The 24028-nt window shown below is 54.5% G+C and overlaps 1 protein-coding gene across 2 annotated transcripts in view; it reads left to right on the forward strand.

Annotated features, from left to right (window-relative positions):
• Window positions 1-24028, forward strand: part of SH2D3C (SH2 domain containing 3C) — a 32363-nt gene that overhangs the window by 557 nt on the left and 7778 nt on the right. Inside the window, exons 2-6 of one of the 2 annotated variants that reach the window (XM_068990393.1) lie at window positions 1861-2338; window positions 13440-13479; window positions 20297-20425; window positions 21859-22313; window positions 23825-23949. In XM_068990393.1, coding sequence (XP_068846494.1) covers window positions 1861-2338; window positions 13440-13479; window positions 20297-20425; window positions 21859-22313; window positions 23825-23949 — 1227 coding nt within the window. Of the gene's footprint in view, window positions 1-1860; window positions 2339-4353; window positions 4460-13439; window positions 13480-20296; window positions 20426-21858; window positions 22314-23824; window positions 23950-24028 lie in introns of those variants that run through there. The other variant, XM_068990474.1, reaches the window with a different exon arrangement.

A 24028-nucleotide genomic window follows, 5' to 3' on the forward strand; every position in this document is an offset into this window, starting at 1 on the left:
TCCCAGCAAACTTTGATTCTTTTTTTTTTAAGATTTAGATATGGATTTAGCTGTGTTGGGTCTTAATTATGGCACTCGGGATCTTCAATCTTCATTGTGGCATGCAAGATCTTTTTAGTTACAGAATGTGGGATTTAGTTCGTTGACCAGGGACCGAATCCCAGGCCCCCTGTATTGAGAGCACAGAGTCTTAGCCACCGGACCACAGGGAGGGCCCCCTATGATGCTTTGGATCTGACAGCACATGAGGGGAGTGTACAGGGCCAAGATTATGACTGTATTCCACAGACGAAAGACCCAGAGACTTGCCTGAGGTCATATAGGGCTACAGAGCAGGGCTCAGTCTCACGTCCCTGGACCCTGGACTTCAGTTTCCCTCCCTGCCCACTACTGCTTCCTCCAGACCCCGTGCCCAGGAGACAAAACAAGTGGTCTGGAGAAAGGAGGCGATTTGCTCGTTGGCATAGCTTTCTAAGAGCAGAGCCTCACCATCTGCTGACAGCGCTTGTCAGGAGGCAGAGGCTATAACTGAGGGTGGGGTGGGGGGTGGGCAGGCCCGGGAGCAAAGCCCCAGAGCACTGACCCCAGCACTCCAGAGCCCCGGGCCCTCGGCCAGGCTCTGCTTGGCTTTCTGACCCTGGGCAAATTCCTTCACCTCTCTGGGCCTCAGTTTCCTCTCCGTCAAATGGGGCCATCCCACCTATGTTCCACCATGGTCGTGAGGATCTGACGAGGTGGAGGATGCCAAGGAAGTGGGAAATGCCAGGGTGTTTTCGTTTTTGCTTATGGAGGGGCCGTGGTGAAGTCCGGCAGACGGTGGTGGCTAGGAGGAGGGGCAGTCCCACAGCTGTGAGCAGGCAGGAGGGCGGGCGCTCAGGCGCACCCCTGCGGAAACGCGGAGATGGTATCACCCGAGCACTGCCGCCTGAGTCCCCACTAGGGCTCAGCTGACAGGAAGGAGAGAACCGCAGGGAGTGGGACCCTCAGGGACCCGACAGCCCCCTTTTCATTTCATCCGCACCTCAGGGGCACCTCAGAGCCTCGTTCAAACACCCACTCCACACACCACCCCCCCGACCCTGACACGCACATCACACACACACACACACACACACACACACACACACACACACACATATGTGCTCTCATGTCACCGATCTGAACCTCAGTTTCTTCATCTGGAAAATGGGGGATTAAACTTGTGCCATGGAGTTGTGCTGAGAATTCAGGGAAGTAATTAATGAAGGTGGCATGTTTGACAAATGCAAAGGCCTTTATGTGATCGTCATCACCATCTTTCTTCATTACTTCTGATGGCTATGAAGCATGTTATTTACATGCTGAGTTCATGCCTTTCTTCAGTTCTTCCACTGCCAGAGGACAGGGGTCCCCAACCTTTTTGGCACCAGGGACCAATTTCGTGGAAGACAGTGTTTCCACCATCTGGGGATGGTGGGGGGGATGGTTTGGGGATGATTCAGGTGCTTTAGACTTAATTGTGCACTTTATTTCTAGTCTAATGCGTTGCTGATCTGCCAGGACGTACTGGTCCACAGCCCAGAGGTTGCCCCTGCCCCTGCCATGGGGGATGAATACTATAATCTCTATCTTACTGATGTGGATGAATGGGACTCAGAGAGGTCAAGTGACTTGTCTAAGGTCACAAAGCTAGGATGTGGAATTCAAAGGCTATGGGATCCCAGTGGTGCCATATTATACCATAACTCCTAGAGGGGGTGTCAGTGAAGCTCCCAACCCTCCTTGAACCCTCAGTAAGTGGAACTGCACAAATGTTTCATTGTTTTTATTATTACTGCTGGCAATGTCATTAACTCCTTTCCCTCCCCTCCCCTCTTCTAGAGTTCTTCAAGTTCAAGGGGTTTGGGAGTCTCTCCAACCTTCCTCGGTCCTTTACTCTGAGACGATCTTTGGCCCCCAACAGTATCCGGCCCCAGGTGGAGGCTGACACCTTTGATGCCACACAGGATGACATGGTGACAGTCCCCAAGAGCCCCCCAGCCTATGCCCGCTCCAGCGACATGTACAGCCACATGGGCACCATGCCTCGCCCCAGCATCAAGAAGGCTCAGGGCAAACGGGCCACCCAGAAGGCCCAGGAAGTTGGCCCTGAGCCCCAAGTGGTACCCCGAAGCCTGCCTGACCCTCCTGGCTTGGAGGCAGCTGAGAAGGTGGTGCTAGAAACCATTGCCTCCAGGGAGGACACCCCAACAGTGGGACCCAGCCCTTCAGCAGTGGAAGTGGACCCCACGAGAAAACCTGAGGATGCCAGGCCAGACGCAGAAGAGGAGCGAGACCCCAAGAATGTGCCCTCAGAAAGGTAGGTGCCCATCAGGGGAGGGTGAGGGCAGAACCTGCGGGGATGGCGTCTCCAGCCTCCTGCCAACAGAGCCTGGAGAGGACCGCCCAACACACACATCTGTAGAAAGAAAATAAAACACACACGCACGCACGCACACACACACACCTACACACCTACACATTAACTAAGTGCTTACTATAAACCAGGCTTCCCTAGTGGCTCAGATGGTAAAGAATCTGCCTGCAATGCAGGAGACTCAGGTTCGATCTCTGGGTCTGGAAGATCCTCTGGAGAAGGGAATGGCAACCCACTCCAGTATTCTTGACTGGAGAATCTCATGGACAGAGGAGCCTGGTGGGCTATAGTCCATGGAGTCACAAAGAGTCAGACACAACTCGCAACTAACACTTTCACTTCACTTTTCACTACTGTAGACCAGGCACTGTACTTAGCCCTTCACGTGTAATTAATTCTCAGAAAAAAAAAAAATCCAGGGAGAGGATACTGTTATTTCCATACCACAGATGAGGAAACAGACTCAGAGAAGAAATGCCATCTGCCCCAGTCAGATTACACATTAGCAAGTGACGAAGTTAGGACTTGACCTAAGACCCACCTGACTCCAACGCCCGAGGCAGCCTTCAGCATGAGCCCTCAGCACTGGGCCCAGCCCAACCACTGGATCCCTGCCCTGGGCCCCCACCTCTGAATCTCTGCCTTTAATTCTGCTGGACAACATTGCTCCCCTTGGTCTGGTAAAGCATTTGTTACCTAACTTGGGTCCAGGGTGTGCTGAATTGATGCAAAAATACAAATAGTGATATATGACCGTAGCTTTCAGTTAGTAAGTACCTGTTTTACTAGGTGTCAAAACAAATGTTACTCACTGAAAATTCTGTAAAAGATTATATCAATACTATAACCTGCCCCCCCCACCCCATCTTACAGCTGGGGAAACTGAGACTCAGCCAAGGTTGCAGGAGTGAGATTTGAGCAGGAATCTGCCTGTCTCCAATGGCTGCACACTCATCCATCACATGGTACCCACCACGTTCTAAGCCCTACAGCCCTTGGGAGACCCCTCAGCCCCAACCAAAGCCTTTTCAACTCTCAGAGAGTTTGTCTAAACCACACTGGTTATAATAGATATACTTACTGAAATAAAGAGGGAAAAAGAAAATCTGAGCAAAAGTAAACTCTAGGGTTTGTTCTGGAACCTCTCTTGAGTGATTTTGCCCTGAGACACCAAGCATAGGTTCTGTGTGCTGGGATCATTGGTCCTTCGGTGGGGAGGAGGAGGACCTTGTGGAGCTGCAGAGCGAATCCAGACCAGACTGCCTCTTACTGGCCTTGGACAAGTCTGTTCCCTTCTCGGAGCCTCGCTTTTCTCATCTGACAAATGGGCACAACGATACCACCTACCTTGTAGGGCTGTGGTGAGAATTCAAGAATAAAGTACTCGTAAAAATCTTAGCACAGTGCCTGGCACACAACAAACAACGCAATAAATGGGAAGTGCCTACATTTATGATTTAAAGAACGAATGCTCTTCCACCATCTTTACCTATTCCAGGCTGCCTTCTCTTGCCATCCTCTTAAATTCGGCCTCATTCGGGCGTGCAACAAGGATTGTATGTAGGGGTCTGGCGAGGGTTGGGGAGCGTTGTGGAGTAACCCAAAGCCTGAGATGTTTGCGGAAGCGGGGCGAAGGGGCGAAGGGGCGTGTCTGGGAGGCGTGGCCTTTCCATGCTGCTTGCAGACTGTTGGGGAAGCTGGCGTAGGAGAGGGGTGGGGCGAGGCGGAGGCGTGTGCTGGGGGCGTGGCCTTCCAACCCTCCCCGACCCTGACGGACGTGGAGGGGGCGGAGCAAGACAGGAGGCGAAGGGCGTGTCCGGGGCGGGGCACGTCCTTCCCAGAGGGCGGAGTAGACGGTGGAGAACGCCCAGAGGGCGGAGGGGCGTGTCCGAGGCGTGGCCTACAGGCCAGGCTCCGCCCCTGGAGTCTTGCTGTGAGCTCCCCAGCTCCGTAGCCTGAGAAAGGCGGGAGCCTTGGAAACAGGAGGTCCCCGGGTTGCAGGCGGCGACGGCAGGGAACCATGACTGCAGTGGGCCGGAGGTGCCCCGCACTGGGATCCAGAGGGTAAGTGACCGAGCTGGGACCAAGAAGGGCCGCTGCCGGGGACCGGGAGTTGTCTGTGGGGGAAATCTGTGCCCTTGGGACAGCTGACAAACCTGGGTGCGAGTTTAGCATCTGGCACTTTTAAACTTTCTTTTGGTGCAACTCCGACCCCGCTTCAGGCTGAGCATCTGCTGGTCACAACAGTCCCAGGAGAGAAACACTATCACTATCTCTAGTTTACAGATAAGGAAAGAGGTTTACTCGCCCAGTTTGACACAGCTAGTGAAAGTCAGAACTAGGGTTTAACTCCACCTTCCTAGATCAGACCCCTCAGCAGGTCTTGAGACACCTTTAGAATGCCAGGTCTAGGAGCCAGCCATCCTCCGCTGTGGGCAGAGATAGTCCTGGCAGTGCCTTGGGGTATCAGGCCTGGCTTAGAGCTGACAGAGGAAATAGGTAGACTCTCCCTTCCTGCACCTGATCACCTGGGATGTCCCGGGGTTCTGAGGAGGGTGGATTAGCAGATCGGATTGAGCCCCTTCCTGGTGCCCTGGGACCCAGTGTCCCACCTGCCTTAGGCCAAGTAGAAGGTGAGGAACTGTTGAACATTTCTTCTAAGAGCCTGTGAAGCTCAGCTCTATGCCAGAGACAGGAGAGCTGCTTTGCAGGTGTGATCTCAGGCTTGTCCTGCCCTGCTCTGGGCGTCCATCTCTCCAGCAGCCAAGATGGGTCTGGGATGGTCTCTGAGGATCCGTCCAGCTTGGGGACGAGGGCGTTTGAGAACTGCCACTGAGTAAGACCAGGGGCCTCGTTCCTGAGTGTCCCAACGGGGTCATCCCAGTGGCTGTTCAGCCTAAGCTTGGGGAGACGTGTCCCTCCCCTACCCCCTAGGAAGCAGGGTGCACCTGGAGCAGAAGGAAGGAAGGGGAAGAGGTGAGGCTGCAGGAGTTTCCTGGTGCCCGGTACTCTGCTGACATCATGAGGGATGAGAGGAAGGAGGGAGGAGGGGCCGACGACACAGGCAATGAAGGGCCTTTAGCTCCCAAAAAGGAGAGCGCCGCCCAGCCTCCCCCCAGCCCCCAGCCCCTCAGCTGCCTGCAGGGAAACAGTGGCTCTAGAGAGTCCTGACACTCAACCCTTCAGTTCATGCTGTAGAGGAGGAAGCGGCTGCTTAGAGAGGGAAGGGAGGTCCCCCAAAGCCCCATACCATAGCCACACCCACACACAGTAATGGTCAAGCCAGGGTCCCACCAGAGGACAACTGGCCAGCCCTGTCTGGAATACTCAGTCCCCTTACCACATGGGCCCTGTGAGGTGGGAGCCTCTATTTGTGGCATTCTGCCAGTGAGGAGACTGAGATTCAGAGAGAAAATGGGACTTTCCTGGGGTCACAGAGAGATTAATTGTCAGAACCAAGGTTTGATTCCGACCTGACCAGCTCCCAAGCCCAAACTCTTAAAGGCCACATATCACCTGCTGTAAATAAAAATCTCAGAGCTGTCTCTCTCATTACTTCAAATGGCTTCCCATAACCCTGGAAAGGCGGTAACAGGAGCCCATTTTACAGATGAAGACATCAAGGTTTTGTGAGGCTAACAACTTGCTCGAGATGAGACAGTGGAGCTGGAACTTCATTCATTTTAATAGTTACCGGGATGCAGCTATGCCCTAGACACCCCTCTAGATTCTGGGGAGAGAGCAGTGAGCATAGCAGACAAAACCCTACTCTCATGGAGCCATTCCAGTGTAGGGGAGACAGACGAGAAACCAGATGAATTACCTGGTCGGCTAGAAGAGAAAAGCACTAGAGAGAAAGATTTAAATCAAGTAGGGGAACTGGTCTTGGGGTAGTGGCTGAAAGTTATCCAGGGAAAAATTCTCAGTGAGAAACCGATACTTGAGCAAAGGAGATGAGGGAACAGACCCCCCTCCCCCCCTACGTTTTTTTACTTGAAATATAGTCGATGTACAATATTATGTTAGTCTCAGGCATCCTGGGAACAGACCCTCTTGATGGCTGGGGAAGGGTATACTAGGTCAAAGGAACAGTAACTACAAAGGCCCTGAGGTGGGAGCATACTTGGCGCGTTGGCGGAGCAGCCAGAAAGCAAGATGGGGGCTGGGGAGAGGAGGGGTGGGAATAAGGCCAGAGAGGAAATGGGTTCAGATAAGCAGGGCCTGGAAGGCCCGGCAAGGACCTGGCTTTGACTGTGAACGAGATGGCAGCCGTCGCTGGCCTTGAGCAGAGGACGGCCCCGCTCTGACTTATGTTTGACAAGCACCTCTCCTTTGAGGAAGATTCCCGAGTCTTACTCTTTTCTGAGGTGTCTCACCAGAGCATCCTTCCCTTCCTCCCAGAGACCCGGGCCCCTCCGCTCTCACTCAGGGCCGTTCAGCAGGAAACGAGACTTGGAGAAGGTAGCGCCCCATAGGCGAGCCGGGGCACCCTGAGCTGTCTGCTCCCAGCCCTGGTGCCGGGCACTGAGGATAGGCCAAGACACCCCCCCGCCACCCCCATTTCCTTTTGGAATGTTGATTCTGGTCCAAGAATTCCCAACACTCCCCCGAGTCCCACGACCCTCTCGGCCCTGCAAAGTGACGTCAGTTGCTGGGCATCTGGTAGTGATTACCCACCAGGGGAGGGGGCTGTGGTGGGCCCAGCCTGTTCCGTCTCCTCAGGCTCTGGGCGGCTGGTCCTTGTCTTCCAAAGGGGCCCAGCTGCTCCTGGCTCTCATTTCCTGTGGAGACTTTCTCACAGCCCTCGAGACCCCCAGACGCCTCAGGCTGTGGGAATTGCGCTGGCTCGGGATAGAGGATGGTTCCCCCATCCCCAGCTGGAGCCACATCCCCTCAAACCCTCAGGGGACCCTGTTTACAGAATGCTGGAGCTCGGGGCGTGAGAGCTGGGGATGACGGGGAGCGGTGGGGGGGTGGGATACACCAGCTGCTCAGAGGCCTGCTGACTGTCTTTATAACATTGAGAGACCCCCTCCCCTCTCTGACCCTCAGTTTCCCCATCTGCTTCTCCAAAAACAGCACCTGTTTCACCGGGTCATTGTGAAGAGTAGACAGAGCAGAGCATTTTCCTAGGCATGCCCGAGAAGTGCCAGCACACAGGGTGCACGGGCTCGCAGCACAGCCGTGTAGAGGAGAGGAGCCTGGGGCCCAGTGAGGGCGACTCACCCGGCGCCACGCAGCCTCTTCCACCCCAGCTCGGTGCCCTCTCCACGGCCCCCCATGTCCTCTTTCTGTTCATGCCCACTCCATGTCCTCTTCCTGACGTCAATTCGGGGCTCCTGGTCTGGTTGAAATATTGGTTTTCGTCGCTTTCCCCTCCCTAGTGTCTCCCTGTCTCCATCTGGGGGCATCCCCATCTCTGGGAGAGCCTGCCTAGCACAAGGAGAAAAGCAGAACCAACGTGAGTCTCCTCTGAGTAGCCGCGTGCCCTTCTGTGAAGCGGGGCTTCCACACAGGCCCTCAGTCAGTGCTCAGCACTTGCTTTCCCCCTTTGCCCTTGGCCAGCAGCTGCTGAGTCTCAACAACTCCCGGGACCCAGACCCCTCAGCTCTGCCCTGGGAAGAGTGGCCGCTGCTCTGGCCTCTCCCCACAGGTCTGGCGCCCTCCCTGAGCTCTGCTGGGGAGCTCACCCCTGTCCAGAAGACAGAGGGCATAGGATGGGGGAGGGGGTCAAGGCTGTCTCCAGGACAGTGGTGGGTCCTGGTTTGGGAGAGGGGGTGGGGCAGGGGCTAACGTCAAGGGCCTTCCTGGCAGGGAATCCCAAAGGCCCACGGGCTGGGTTTCCCCACAGAGATAGGGCTTTCCACCCCCAGCTCTGTCTGCTCAGAGCCTTGAAGGACTAAGGAGCACAGAGCAGGGCTGTTGCTCTGCTCGGGTGAGTGAAGAAGGGAGAGAATCTCTCCAGCCCCGAGGAAGGGCAGGATGGGAGCTCTCTGGGGTCAGTGTGGGGTGGCAGAGGGAGGAGCCCCAGGGGTTAAGGAACCTTGTACCTTTTCTTCTCATAGTATCCTTGCAGCCCCTCTATGAAGACAGTTAAAATATCCCCATTTCACAGATGGGGAAGTTGAAGCTCACAGAGGGAAGGGCGGGGGCAAGTTGAGAAGCAGGAGGCAGAGGCTGGGAAGTGTCCACCTTAAGGCCATATGACCACGCCTCAGGAGCAAACTGGGGGACAAATAGAGGGCAGAAAGACCCCACAGCTCTGCAGGGCAAGGCTGCCCGTGGCGAGGAAGGGCCAAAGTGGAAGAGGACAGGAGCCTCTTCTCCAGGGTCCCTGCGGGAGCCTCACCCTTTCTCTCAGGCCAGGATGGAGACCCTGAAGGTAAAGCTCAGACTGAAACCTGCGTTGAGGAAATAAAGGGTAATGGACTGTAATCGTTGGTCATTAATTCAATTAATTAAGCTAATGTATGCAATAAGTGGTATCAGTTATTAGAACAAATCAGCTAATACAGGCAATTAAAGAGGTTGGTTATTTAAATAATTGATGCAGCTGATTAATGGAACTGATTTAGCTCAATTGTCACTATTATTTATTAATTGATTTTACCACTAATATTAGAGAGGAAATGCCTTTGAAATCCATAAAATAAGGAATTAATAAATGAATTAATTAACAGAACTGACTTTTTAAACATGGAAGCTTCGATTCCTGGATTTAGTCATTACAAAAGGAGGGAGAAAATTCTAGAAATCTCCAAGCAAACTGAGATCTGCAGGCTGAGTAGAAATTCCTCTGACTCTAAGGGGGAGAATTCCTCTGGGCAGAAGGTATATCATGTGCAAAGGTCCTGAGGCTGGAGGCAGTAGTGCCCTTTGGAGGAAGGCTGAGGCCGGAGTGCCCGGAGGACCCTGAGGAAGAGTGGAGGGGTGGCTGACAGGGGCCTGGTCACAGAGGGCCCACCAACCAGAACTAGAGCTTGCCCTCAGGATTGCAGGGACTGCTATGACATTCGTTCATTAAAAAACATCTTCATGGGGTGCCTGGCACCATTCCAGGCAGAACCCAACCCCTACCTTGTGGAGCTGATGTTCTGATGAGAGGAGACAGCACGGGGCAAGTCGTATGAAGCCCTACAGAGAACAATGAAGCAGGGCGGGGAGGTGGGGAGCCTTGAGTGGGCTCCCTTCACTTCCAGGTGGGCGGCCAGGGAAGGCCTCACTGAGAAGGGGACGCTTTAGTAAAGACCTGAAGGAGGGAAGGGCAGGAGCTCAGTGGATATCTGGAGGGAAAGTGTTCTAGCAGAGGGAACAGGAAGTGCAAAGGCCCTGAGGTCGGGACAAAAGGCAGTGAGAAGCTCAGCTTGGCTGGGGTAGCATGAATGAGGGGAGTGTTGTTGGAGAGTGGCGCGAGAGGTGGTGAGGAGCCAGTGTGCAGAGGCTATCATGAGGACTTCAGCTCTTACTCTGAGTGAGACTAGGGGCCACTTCAGTGGGTTGGAGCCGAGGAAAGGTGTGATCTGATTCATTCTAACAGGACCACTCTGGCTGCTGGGGTGAGAACAAGTCTCAGATGCAGGCAGGGAGGCAGTGGCGAGGTGATGGCTGTAGTCTGGGCAGGTGATGGCCACGGTGGTAAGCAGACATGGCCACCTTAGGTCTTAGAAATCCTGGAGTGTTGCAGAGGGGCAGGAAGGCACCATGGTGAGTTCCCGGGCCTGGGCCTCGACCCGAGCACGCCACTGGTTCTGGCCACCTGATATCCCTGGAGCGGGCACCCCCTCCCCAGACTCTCCTCCTGCCCAGCGCCTGAGGGGAAGTGGACAGGAAGCAGGAAGAAATGCTGGGGCAATCCCAGTGTCCTGGCCAGTCTGTTCCCAACAGTGGGAGGATTTCCGGGCCTGAATGGCAGGAAATGCTTGGACAGGACACCTCACCCAGGAAGAGCAGGGAGGTGAGCAAGGGGAGGGGTCCCTACATTACCCCACCCCATCTTGGCTGGACAGAGAGAACTCACTTGGCTTTCGGAGCCTGCAGGGGCCGGGTTGCAGTTTGAGGGATGATGGTTAGAGATCAGGAAGGACTTTGCAGGAAGGAGGAACAGCCCCAGGGAGTCCAGAATGTCAAAACAGGGGGGACTGTTAGCCAGCATCCCAAAGAGGAGCCCCTGGCCTCAGGAGCTAGGGGGAACCCTATGTGAAATCGCACCCTGGAAACACACCTCACCCACAGTTTTTATTTTGTCTCGTTTGTAGCTCAGCTTTTTTGGTTTGCAACTTATTTTGTTAGATTTATCACATTTCAGTTTAAATTTGGGGCTTCTCTATTTGGGGAAGTTTGACCTCCCTCCCTAGTTTGCAGATGGGAATACTGAGGCTTGTGTCAGTCAGAGAACCAGGGTCCAGCCTGACAGAATTAATATTAATAATAGTGATGAATACTGGTTGAGGGTACACTCTTCATACATTTCTTAGGCAATAAATGTGAGCTTCTCCGATGGCTCAGCAGTAAAGAATCTGGCTGCAATGCAAGAGACACAGGAGATACAGGTTCAGTTCCAGGGTTGGGAAGATCCTCTGGAGGAGGGCATGGCAACACAATGCAGTATGCTTGTTTGGAAAATCCCATGGGCAGAAGGAGCCTAGTGGGCTATAGTTCATGGGGTCATGACTGAAGCGACTGAGCGCACGTGCACGCATAGTTGCTTTACACTGTTTTTGTATTAGTTTCTGCTGTGATGAAGTCAATCAGCTATGTGTGTATATATATCCCCTCCCTCCCACCCCCACCCTCACCCTCACCTCCATCCCCCCATCCCATCTAGATCATCACAGAGCACTGAGCTGAGCTTCCCGTGCTATGCAGCAGGTCCTCACTAGTGCATGCGAGCTCAGTCGTATGCGACTCTTTGCCGCCATATGGACTGTAACCCACCAGGCTCTTCTGTCCTTGGGATTCTCGAAGCAAGAATACTGGCGTGGGTTGCTGCACCCTCCTTCAGGAGATCTTCCCGACCCAGGAATTGAACCCAGGTCTTCTGCATTGTAGGCAGATTTTTTACCCACTGAGCCACTGTGGGTCCTTATTAGCAGCAGTAAACAGCTCTCAAGCTCCTGTGTTGGCGGCTCAGCAGTGAATGAGACAAAGTCAGTGCCTTGGTGGAGATGGCAGGTACCTGGACTCAACAAATAAATGGAAAGTGATTGTTTCAGGCAGAGACTGAGGAAAATAAAACGGGGTTGAGGACAGAGTGCGAAGGACAAGGGACAGTTCTAGGCACTGTGGTCAGGGAAGGCTTGGGGACATTAAGCAAAGCCCTAAATAAATTAGGGGGTGGAGCAAGATTATGTGATAATCTGGAAGAAGAGCTTTCCAGGCAAAAAAACAGCAAGTGCAAAGGCCCAGTGGCCTGGAGCAGAATGAGGGAAGCAGGCATATTTTGGGGGTGGGAATTGATGAGGTGGGCAGTTGGGTCACCATGGGCCCTTGTAGGCTGGGGCAAATATAAGCCTGTTTATGCTTGTTTTTCTGGCATAAAAATGGCTCCTCTTTACTCTCACAAGGGAAGTCTTGGTTTAGATGATAAATTACGTGGCTGGCTGTTTGCAAGCCATGGAGTAGGGTTTAGATTTTGTTCTTGAGAGATGGAAGGGTTGGGGAGTTGTTTTTGTTTTGCTTCATTTTAAATTAGATGAGATTGGATTTAAAAATTATAAATTTATGCTTATTTAATTGGCTGTACCAGGTCTTAGTTGCTGGTTGCAGCACCATCTTGGTAGGTCTTTTTTCATTGCAGCATGCAGGATCACATGGGATCTTTAGTTATGGCATGTGAGATCTAGTTCCCTGCCCAGGAATCGAATGGAGTCTGGAGTCTTACCCACTGGATCATGAGGGAAGTCCCAGGGTGGGAGGTGTTTGTGCACAGTGGCCTGCCTAGCTTTTTACATGAGCACCACCAGGGCAGCAGAGGGGAGGCTGACCGAAGGCTGTGAGGGCAGACATGGCGGGTGGCACGAGGTCTGCTATGTGCTTCAGGAGGATAGAGAAGGTGCCCCAGGTGGGGCAGGTTGACACACAGAGAGAAGTGGTCAGGACCTGTTTTGGAAAGAGACCCACAGGATTTCCTGATGGATTGGGCGTGGACTATGAGTGAGAGAGGAAGTACAGAGGACCACAGGGTTTTTGGCCAAACAAAGCAACACGAAGGATGAAGCTGACATCTCCTGAGATGGGAAGCGGATGTGGAGAGCAAGGGCATGGGGGATTGGGTGGGATGGGGGATCTGTAGTCCTGCTTTGGATGCAAAAGTCAAGTTCAGACATCTGAGAAGAGATGCTAGGAGGCAGTTGGGTTTCTGAGTCGTGTTTTGAAGGGGAAGTCCAGGCTGCATCAGAGAAGGGAGGGCATTTAAGGCTGAGGATTGGGGATGTGGCTCATGGAGGTCCTCACCAGGAAGGATGATATTTATTTGGGAGGAACAAATAAATATGTGTTTATTTGGGAACAACAGCCACCCCTGGCCTCTGACCTCTCCAGGCTCCATCCAGGCCACCCTTGAGGGGAGGGGAATCACGTTCATAGCCAGTTGTCACCAGCAATGACGTGGTGATGTGCCGCTGGGTGGGTCCCTCTGATGAGGTGATGAGGGTAGTAGAGCTGGAGGGGAGGAGGTTGAGGCTCAGCCTGGGGCCACCAATGCGCAGAGTCAGGGAAGAGGTGGAGAGTGAACACTGGGAGACCACGGTGTCCTAAAGGTGAGTCAAGACAGCAAGAGGCGCTATGTTAAGCATGTGACATTCATCAGCTCCCAGAGGCCCTGAGACAACCCAATGAAACACAGGCTCAGAGAGGCGAAGGGACCTGCCCAGGGTCACACAGCTGGAGAGTGGAGAAGTACCCAGCCTGCCAATTCCAGCAAGTCCTGTCACCCGCAGTGCTCAGTCTTGCAGGTGCTCAGTGCTGGCACCAGGCAGGTGGGCAGAGGCTGGCGGCTGAGGAGCCAGCAGGGCTGGGAACCACTTACCTCTCTCTCTCCTTCCAGGGCCACTGCAGAGCCGGAGGCTGGCGGGGACTATGTGAAGGTAAGAGGGGCTGGGCAGGGGACACTGAGGGGGCCCAGAGCCAGTTCCAGGAAGGGCAGAGTCCTTTTCTGGCCTCGTTAGAAGTCAGACCTCACCCAGTGTTCTCAGAAGGAGAAGGTTAGGGGTCAGGGCAGCCTAAGGGGTCTGCTTTCACTCCAAGCATCTTCTTCCCAGGACTGCCATCATTCTTTCCTGGCCCCAACCTCAGGACTTCCCAGTGTTTTTTCCCACCAGACTCCATCCAGCTGCCAGCTGGACAGGGCCCCAGGGGTGCCCCCAGGGGAAGACAGGCTCTAATCCTGCTTGGTCTCTGAGCTGGAACTGGGAAGTGGGAGCAGGAAAGGATAACTCAGTTCTTCATCACAGATAACACAGTCCCCTTGATCAGAAACTTAACTTGTCCTGAGCACAGGAAATGTTGAAAATGCAGTTTTGAAATAATAATGATAACCACCACAATACGATGGAACATTCTGAGTGCCTACTGTGTGCAGAGTCCTGTGCTGGCTGTTGGCCCTGGAAGGGAGTCAGTTCTGAGCTATTTATACAAATGAGGTCTTTGATTTCTCCCCTCATCATTGGGCCTTCTTGTGCACATGTATGGATGGGAAACTTGAGGCCCAGAGAAGTGCAGTGACTTGCTCACAGCTGCACAGCTACTGCAGGGCTGAACTGGGATTGCTGTTGAAGTTTATTTGCTGCCAAGACCATGGACAGAGCTCTTGGCCTTCCTCATCCGGGAGCACCACCCCGAGCCAGGCCCTCTCTCTGAGTATGGAGCACCGGGCAAGGAGCACCAGACCCTGTGTTTCAAGGGCACCTGGCCCATGTGGGATCAAAGAACCGCTCAATGGTTTGGGCTTGTGTTTTGTCATCCAGCGGACCCAAATTTTAGAGTCAGACCTGCTACTTATTTGCCACATGACTTTAGGTGTGTGTGTCACCTCTCTGAGCCTCGGTGTTCACCTATGTGAAATGGGATAACAGTGGTACCTCCAACCCAGGGTTGCTATGGACTCAATGAATCCATGCCCATTCAGGGGGGCATCTTGTCTGGTTCCTGACCCCAGGAACTTTCCATCACCCACAATACTGCCTGGAAAGCCCTGTGTAAGTGATCAGTAATGAGCACTGTGGGAAGTGCTCAGATTGCTGCCCCTTACCATCAGCAGAAGTTTCGATAAGAAGCCATTGGGGCTGTGGAGGTAGGAGATGACTTTCAGCTCAGGAGCTGGGAATGAGGAGATCAAGGAAGGCTTTCTGGAGGAGGAGGCATTGAAGCCAAGCCATTGCAATTGACCAGGAATATGCACCAACAGCCTCTCTCCAAACAGAAAGCTGGGAAGGAGATAAAGATAAGCAGAGATGGGTGGTGGGATGATCCAGGCAGAGGTAAGAGTGTGGGTGAGGTCAGAAAGTGAGCTGAGTGAGCCCAGGAAATGCAGCCCAGGGCTGTAGCAAGTTGAGCTGGAGCTGCTGCCAGGATTTGGGCCCTGGCTTCTCATCCAGAGCTCTGGCTCACAGTGGGACAGAGGCCTCAGGGAGAAACAGCCCCAAAGCCAGTGGTAGACCACAGAGGCATGTATTTCAGCACCTCACAAATCCCAATGGCAAGGTAATGAGATCCCCATCACTGATGGTAGTGAGATCCCTGTGAGGATTATTAGCTTTGTATTTTTCCTTTAGTTTATGGGGCTGAAAAATGTAATTTAAAATGCTATTAAAGAAAGAATACCCACACACCAGAACTGATTGAACAGTCCCCTAAAGGATGAACTTAAAGGAATGTTAGTTTTAGCTTTAAGCCTCAGAAGAGAATGGAATCAATAGTCAGTTACCCAAAGTCCATTCCTCATCTTACATGCTCAGCTGCCAGAACTCCAGGGTTCTCAGACTATGATCCAAGTACTTTGATTCTAAGGCAAGGATTCTGAAGTTCCAAGACCATAAAATTTCATGTCCATGCTCAGAGCTTCAGATGTATTTACAGAAAATAATCAGACATCTGAGAGGTGAACAGAGAGGTGAACTCATCTACCTAAGGTCACACAGCCTGCCACAAGATTTGAACTCCAGGCCTGACTGATGCAGTCAGCAATGACTCTTTGCACTGAAGAGCCTACGACCAAAGGTCTGGATTCTAAGACACTAAGCTTGAAAACAATAGCAGGCATTTCTTGAGTACTTGCTTAATGTCTGGCAGCTTATATGCATCAGCTCAGCCAGTGCTTACCAGAGTTCTGTGAGATCGGCACAGGTATGTTTTCCAGATGAGTAAAGTCTGGGCTGCAAGAGAAGGGACTGGTTGGGTGGAGGTGGGGCACCGCTAGTTGAAGCCAGGCTGATTCCCAAACCCCAGAGCCTTACTGAGTTTTCTTCCCCACCCCCAGTCTGTCAATGACATCCCGCATTTCCCAGAAGAGTGTCTGATTCCAAGTCAGAGATGAGAAATCCTGGACTCTGGGAGATTTCCTTAGGCCACAAAGGATTTGGTCAAATGTCTACAGGGATTTTTCCAGCTTTAGACATGGTTTAATTCAAAATCCCTGCCCTCTCCCAGTCACTAAGGGGAGAGGTGAGTGGGGGAGGCAGGACCCCCCGCCCCCACCCCACCCCGCCTTTTGCCGGCCCACCCCATCCTTCTGCCGTCTTGACGTCCCCCTTGGTAGGTCCTCAGCTCCGCATCCCCGGACTCCGGGCTGCCGGGACGAGTGGGGCTGGAGGGCGGGGGACTGGGGGGCGAGGGGGCGGGGAGTCGGGGGCGGGAGGAGGGAGGAACAATGGCCCCCGCCCCTCCCGGGGCTGGCTGGAGGGTGGGGTCTCCCCGCCCCGCCTCCCTGCTCCTCCCCCGACAAGGCGATGAGGTAATCGCGCCGCCGAGAGGCACGCGCAGCCGGTGCCCAGCCCGGTCGGTCCCGCGCCCCTGCCCCGCCGGCCGCCGCCCCCTGCACCGTCCCGGCACCGGTCGCCCGGCCCCACCATGACCGAGCGGTGCAGCCTGTGGAGCGCCCTGTCGGCCGCCGCCTGCTGCTTCTACCGCGGCTCCTTCGTGCAGGTGCAGGTGAGGGGGCGGCTCGGCCCCCGCCAGGCGCTCCGAGCTGGGACCCCGGGCGCTCGCCGGGGCAGCCGGGGGAACCTCAGCCTACGGCGCCGCGCAGGGTCCGGCGGGGCAGGGGCTGCGGGCAGCGGGCTGCGGGAGGGGGCGGGGTCGCCCCAGCCTCACCTCTGGGAGCCCAGACGCTCCGCAGGGTGAAGGTCCAGCCGCCCCTCCCGAGACTCGGGGCTGCGGAGGCTGCCGTTCCGGTCGTTTCTGCCTCCTCCGCAGGGAGGAGCTGAGCTGGGGCACTGGGTACCAGGAGATGGGGTCTCCGGCGTTCTGCCAGAGCACTCCGGCCCCTGCATCTGACCCGGGCAGACTGACTCCCCCATTGTACCGGGGGGCGCTGGGCCGGGGTCCAAAGGCTGAGAGAGGGGCGGGAAGCTGAGGGGATGCTGCTGAGGCTGCGGCCGGAGTGCCCGCGACTCTCCTGCCCTCTAGGTGGGCTCGGGCATGTTTGGGGCGCGGGGCTCCTAGCCCAGCTGGCCGGGCAGTGCGGGACGGCGCCGTGGCGGTGAAAGGGTTAAACGGAAGGGGGTGGAGGGGAGGACTCGGACCCCGCCTCTCTGCGGAGCATCATCTGGCTATGGCTTTGCTTAGGGTTGCCTGACTGAAGAGAGCTAGAGGGGTCTGGCTGGTGCGAAGGGGTTAAGACCTTGACCCGGGGTCTCCGCGCTTTCGCCTCCCAAGCCTCCTGGGGGACGCTGGGTGCATCACTTCTGCGCTCCCCCAGGCTCACACACACACACACACACACACACACACTCACGCGCGCACACACACACACACACACACACACACTCACGCACACTTCGAGCCCGCCTGAATGACTGCCCTGCCGGCGGCTGAGCGCAGCATCCCTGCACCCGCCAATCAGGCGCTCGAGGGCCGGGAGGCGGTGAGATCATCTCTGGCCAATAGCAATGCTCCCGGGCGCGGGGATGCTGCATTCGCGCCCCAGCACCCACTCCTCTTGGGAGCTAGGGACCCCCGGGTCGAAGGTGAGGAAGAGGGCACAGGGACCCTAGGGTTCTCTAACTTCAGGTGTGTGGGACGACCCAGTTCGTCGGCCAGATTCTCCCTAACGGTTGACTATGGTTGGAAAAGCGGAGCCCAGTCTCCCACCCCCTATTTATGGCCCAGAGAGGGAAACTGACTGGCTCAAGGCCACAGTGTCAGGCAGAGTCTTGGGACCCGTTTCTTTCCCACGCAGCCCCCTCCCCTTCTTTGCCCGCCAGCCCCCCCCGCCCCCCCGTCCCCCCGTCCCTCTTCCTGCAGCTGTGGTACTGGGGCAACTTCTCAACTGCATGCTCTTTGTCAAGGAGGAATCTCCCCCATGACTTGCACTTTTCCCTCCCCAGGGTGTGGTGTGGTTTAGGAGAGGGGCCAGGACCCTGAAGACTAGGGAACGCCATGGAGAAGTGTAGGAACCTGAGAAGGCCCAAATGTCACCTCACTCTGGAACTCCCTGCCTTTCTGGGGGATCAATTTCTACCCTGGGCAGGGGATGTTCAGAATCCCCATCTCCAGGCCCTACCTTTCCCTGAGCACTCATCTATGTCACCCACTCCCACCATCTGTCCCCAGAGCCTTACAGGCTCCTCAAAGCTCAGAATTTTATGAGCCCATGGCCAAGCTGCTCCTGCCACCAATCTTGCCCACCTTGGAGAGTGTTTCTTTGTCTTCCCAAGCTATCTGCCTGGAATCCTCTCTGACCCCCTCCACCCTCTTCCCTGCACCCCATCAATGGTTGTCTAAACACCCTTCCCCCAGTCCCCACCCCAACACCCCACCCTGCCCTGCCGTTGCCTGGAACACACTCCAGGCCCTTTCCACACAGCTGATCAAACCTACCCCAATGCTTTCAAAACCCTTTGCAGCTCTGCTGTGGCCTCTGAGTTAATCTCAGCTTTCCAAGACAGATTCACAGCCCTGCCACGCCTGCCCCTGACACCCCCCAGCCCTTTTGAAGCTTCTTCCTCCACCCCCAGGGCCTTAGCTCTTTCTACAGGGCCCCGACTTCGCCACTCTCTCCCCAGAGCTCTTTCTTGCCCACCTGGTTGCCTGTCTGTCCCCACTGTGATCCTCTTGCTTGGCTCATTCAAGGCTCGGTGAAGACATCACCTCTTCAGGGACTTCCTGACCAGATGAGAAGGGACATGCTCATCTCCTCCTGGAGCTCCCTGTGTGTCTCTGAGCATCCAGAAACCCTAGGATTGCTTGTCAGTATCTGCATAGCTCCCCCAGGGCTGAGGCTGCCTGTACTGATGACCTTGGATTCAGCCCCTGGCATAAGACCTGTCCTAGAGTTGGGGTTCCATCAGTGTGGAAATAATGGAGTCAGAAATTCTAGATATCTCTGAAGCTGGGAAATGGGGTGTCTTGGGAGCAGTGTAGATTAAGGTAAACTGAGGCAGTAGAAGCAGAGGGGTAACAAATGGAGTGGCAGGGTTAGGCTCTGAGAACTGTGAAAGGTCAGAGGAGGCAGGGAGTGGACTGGAGGCTGCTGGACCCTGGTGAGGAGTGGCTCCTGGGGAGAGATTGCCCTTTGGTGACCCCCTTCATCTGTCTTGCTGCCTGGTCAGTTCTGGGCCAGATCTATCCATCCTGGACCAGCCATCTTTGGGGCCTGATGTTGGGGAAAGGGAGCAATGTTACATGTTCTCACAGTGACAAGCACGTCTATGGGCTGGTTGCAGTGCTTTGGAGTATTGTATTGTCTCCTTTCATCCTTGCAACCTGGTGAGGCAGGTTCTGCAATTGTACCCATTTTATAGAGGAAGAAACTGAGGCCCCAGTAATTCACACAACATAGCGAGAATTGGGCTGGGCTCTGTGGTGGGAATGTACTTGGCAGCGGGGACTCCCATCTCCCTGTTCTTAGTCGTCCAACCCCAGGCCACAGCAACCAGGAAACCAGGAATCTCCCTCTTGGGCAGGTGGAAAGGGGGATCCTGGGCATTATCCCCAATGAGTGACCTCGGGCTTCCCTGCTGGGCTGGTTGCCCCATCTAGCAGGGATTGGTTGGGATAGCAAGGAAGAAAGGGCTTTGTGAACGGTAAAGGACATCATCACAGATGCCTTTGGCATGGGCCTCTGCATCCCTCTTTGTAGCTGCCTCCTCCACCCCTGTATAATTCACTTTCCCAGAATGTATCCTCATCCACACAGCCCTGTTTTTGTCCACGATTTTACCTGAGTACTTGCTGTCTTATCCACTTGTAGAAATCCTCCCTCCCCCTACTTCCAGATCAGTTTGGTGTCCTTGGTACAAAATGAATTTCGTGAGTGCCATCTCCTCCAAGAAGCCTTCCTAGACCGCTCTACCTGGCCTAGACTGCATCTCCCTTTTGAAAGCTACCCAGCTGTTTGCCGCTGTCCAGTACTGTGGTGCTGACTGCAGTCTGCTGTAATACTTGTGTTGCTTTTGCCTCCTGTCTTAGACAAGGAGCTTCTTTGAGGACAGGCTTGTTTATTTCCCTGTCTACCCTGGCAATAATGCAGTGCCCAGCACACAGTAGGCACTTTTTGGTGGATTTAATTGAGATTCCTCTACACCTACTGGGATAGGGACTCATGGGTGAGAACCTTTCTGGCATCTGTGCCTAAGTGTTCCCAGGGTCCCAGGATGGAGTGAGTTCACCTGGAGTGGGGGAGGTTGGGAAGGAAGGAGGAAGGGGCTTTAGACTGGATGCCAACTTTTGCTGTCTCCCGCCTAGTTCTCCAAGGAGAAGTACATCTTGGACTCATCGCCTGAGAAACTGCACAAGGAGTTGGAGGAAGAACTCAAACTCAGCAGCACAGATCTCCGCAGCCATGCCTGGTATCACGGCCGCATCCCACGTGAGGTGAGTGGGCCCTGAGCTGGGACCCCGGCCCTAGACCCTTCCCCCCACTGCCTTGGCCAATTCCAGACCAGAAAAGCTCTGACTATTGTTTGGTGGGTTCAATCAGAGTAGACTGGGATGAGGTCTAGCTCTGCCATGTAACTGACTGTGTGACCTTGAACAAGTCACTTCACCTCTCTAAGCCCCAGTTTCCTCACCTATAACATGGAGGATATGGGGCTTCCCTGGTGATCCAGTGGTTTAGACTCTGTGTTTCCACTGCAGGGGCCACAGGTTTGATCCCTGGTGCTGCAAGGTGTGGCTAAATTAATTAATTAATTAAATGGAGGCTAATAATAGTACCTACTGTAAAGGTTGGTTGTGAGGATTCCCAGGTGGCTCTGTTGGTAAAGAACTCTCCTGCCAGTGCAGGAGGCATAAGAGATGCAGGTTTGATTCCCGAGTCAGGAAGATCCCATGGAGGAGGGCATGGTAACCCACTCTAGTTTTCTTGCCTGGAGAATCCCAAACACAGAGGAGCCTAGTGGGCTATGGTCCATAGGGTCACAAAGAGTCAGACACAACTAAAGTAACTTAGCATGTGAGAATTAAATGAGTTAATTCATGTGAGGTGCTTAACATGATGTCTGGTATGCAGTGAGCTCAATGAACATTGTCCTTTATGGTGGTGGTTGTTGTTATTATTATTAACACTATTATTTTTAGTTACTGTTATAGGTCTATACATCAGCCTCTTATTTGTTTGGTTAGTGAATATCAGCACTTCAATGATTCAGTTTTGATAAGGTCGACTTTCTGGGCTAAGGCATAGGCTTGGGCTAACAGTCACCTGTTCTTCCATTTTTCATGCTTGCTATAAATCTTTGTCAAGTAAAAGCTCTGCCAGCTCCTGTGCTGGGCACCAAGGATGCAGAGATAAAATAGGTGGTGACTTCCCTCCACAGCTGGTAGTCCAGGGTGGGGGTCGACAGGCAGGCAGTCAGAACCCAGTGGGAGAAGCTCAAGAATGGATTGCCTGGCAGGGGGTGTGGGCTGCCCCAATGAAGGAGTGCTGAGGAGACAGGCCGTTGTGGAATGGATAGGAGTTCACCAGGTGAGCAGGAATGGGAGGATATTCAGCCCAGAGACATGCCAGAGCCCTGGCTGTTTGGAGGAAGAAGGATGGGGAATTCACTCTGCCCAGTGAGATCCCTGAGAAGGAGTAGGTCTGAGACCTGAGTTTCAGATCTTGGGGACTCCCTTTCCAGAGTGCTATGTCCTTCCATGTCCGAGCCTCTGTGCCCAGACCCATGGCTTCTGGCTGAGATACACCCTCTGGATCTGAGTCGTTGGGTCCCTCTCCAAAGCTTCAGCTGTCTCTGTTGACTGTGTGCCCCAGACCCCAGGTCTGGCCCTCTTCTACCCTGCTCCAGCCTGACCCTTGCCTCTTGCAGGTCTCGGAGACCCTGGTGCAGCGCAACGGTGACTTCCTCATCCGGGACTCACTCACCAGCCTGGGTGACTATGTGCTCACGTGCCGCTGGCGCAACCAGGCCTTGCACTTCAAGATCAACAAGGTGGTGGTGAAGGCGGGTGAGAGCTATACCCACATCCAGTACCTGTTCGAGCAGGAGAGCTTTGACCACGTGCCGGCCCTGGTGCGGTACCACGTGGGCAGCCGCAAGGCTGTGTCAGAGCAGAGTGGTGCCATCATCTACTGCCCGGTCAACCGCACCTTCCCACTACGCTACCTGGAGGCCTGCTATGGCCTGGGCCAGGGCGGGGGCAAGGCCGCCAGCCCTGCCAGCCCCTCAGGCCCCAAGGGCAGCCACATGAAGCGGCGCAGCGTCACTATGACCGATGGGCTCACTGCCGACAAGGTCACCCGCAGCGATGGCTGCCCCACCAGGTGAGTGAGAATCCACATTCAGCCTCAGTCTTCCCATCTGTCAAGTGGGGGTGTCAGTAATGTGAGTGCTGGTGGGAAAAGGAGAGGCCCAGTCACACTGGTCTGGGGTAAAATGACTGCCCTGGAGCCTCAGTGTGTGCAGAACAAGAAGAGGAAGCTCCTGCCGTGCTGAGTGGGGTGTGGAGCCCAGTTGCTGTCTCAGCTCTGCTACAACTAGCTGTGCGCCCTTGGCCCTGACCTTCCTCCTCTCTTGCCTCCACGTGCTGACCTATAAAGAGCCCTAACTCAGAAAGCTCCCTCGGGTCTGAAGGAGCCCTGGGTGCTGTCCTGTCCCAGGCAAGGGCCTGATCCCTATTGCTAATGCTACGCCACCTCACCCCGCCTAACTTGGCCCAGGTGGGCATCAGAACAGAGCACTTTGCAAACCACTGCACAGGAAGTGGAATGTTTTCAGCAACATTTTTGATGACACCCAGATGTCTGGGGCTTGGTGACACTGGGCCCTGATCCGAGGACAAGCCACAGCTGCAAATCATTCCTGAAGCCCTACTGTGCACCTGACCCTCTCCTGATGCTGTTCTCATCCTGATTCCCACGTCCCCCTGGGAGGTGGCTCCTGTCCGCTTTGTAGATGAGAACTAGGCTTGAAGAGGGGTAACTGCTTGCTAGAGAGTCATAGGACCAAGATTCAGACCCAGGTCCACAACTCTAAAGTCTGTGCCCCTAGTTTCTATGGCTTCCCTTGCTGTTTGCAGCAAGACGTGCCATCTTTTGGGGCTTCCCAGGTGGTGCTAGTGGTAAAGAACCTGCCTGCCAATGCAGGCAGACATAAGAGATGCAGGTTCGATCCCTGGGTCAGGAAGATCCCCTGGAGTGGGAAATGGCAACCCACTCCAGTATTCTTGCCTGGAGAATCCCATGGACAGAGAAACCTGGCGGGCTACATTCCATAGGGTCACAAAGATTCAGTTACAAATGAAGCGACTTAGCACTCACGTGCTTGCTTCAGCACTTAGATAGGTCCCATTTCCCTGGGCCTGGACTGCGTGCTGTCAGCCAAGGAACTGCTGGTTGGATACCCTGTGGGGAGTAACCACTTGGCCTGTGGTTTGGAACCAGTGATAAAACAGTGCCAGGATCTATAAGCCATGTGTGCCCAAGGCATCCTGAGTAATAGTGTAGGATCAGTGAGGAGAGACCAGGATGGTGAGTTTGGCTCCCTTGGCCTGGCCATCTTTCTTGCTAACCTCTCTCCCCAGACCATTCTCCAAGTTGGGGGCAAGGTTCCCAGGGAAGAGAACAGTTGTACAGGTTGTAGACTGAACAAGTCCTTCCTCCTCTGGGCTTCAATTTTTGTACCTGCCAGGTGGGAGGTTGGATGTGATCATTTCTAAGCCTTTTCTGCCTCTGAAGTTCAGCAGATCTAGGATGGAGGCAGAGGTGGGGGTCCTAATGCTAGCTGAGGACCCTGGCCTCTGGGCTCCTTGCTCATGAAGGTGTCTGCTCCACAGCACATCACTGCCCCACCCTCGGGAATCCATCCGCAACTGTGCACTCAGCATGGACCAGATCCAAGACCTGCACTCGCCCATGTCCCCTATCTCCGAGAGCCCCAGCTCCCCTGCCTATAGTACCGGTATGGCCAGTGGAGGCGGGCACATGGGGGGGTCTGGTGGGAGTGGCCTCGTGTGCCCACATGTGCACTGTCTGACGAT

The sequence above is a fragment of the Capricornis sumatraensis genome, chromosome 1 (assembly GCF_032405125.1).
Source record: "Capricornis sumatraensis isolate serow.1 chromosome 1, serow.2, whole genome shotgun sequence".
In the NCBI taxonomy this organism is placed as follows: domain Eukaryota; kingdom Metazoa; phylum Chordata; class Mammalia; order Artiodactyla; family Bovidae; genus Capricornis; species Capricornis sumatraensis.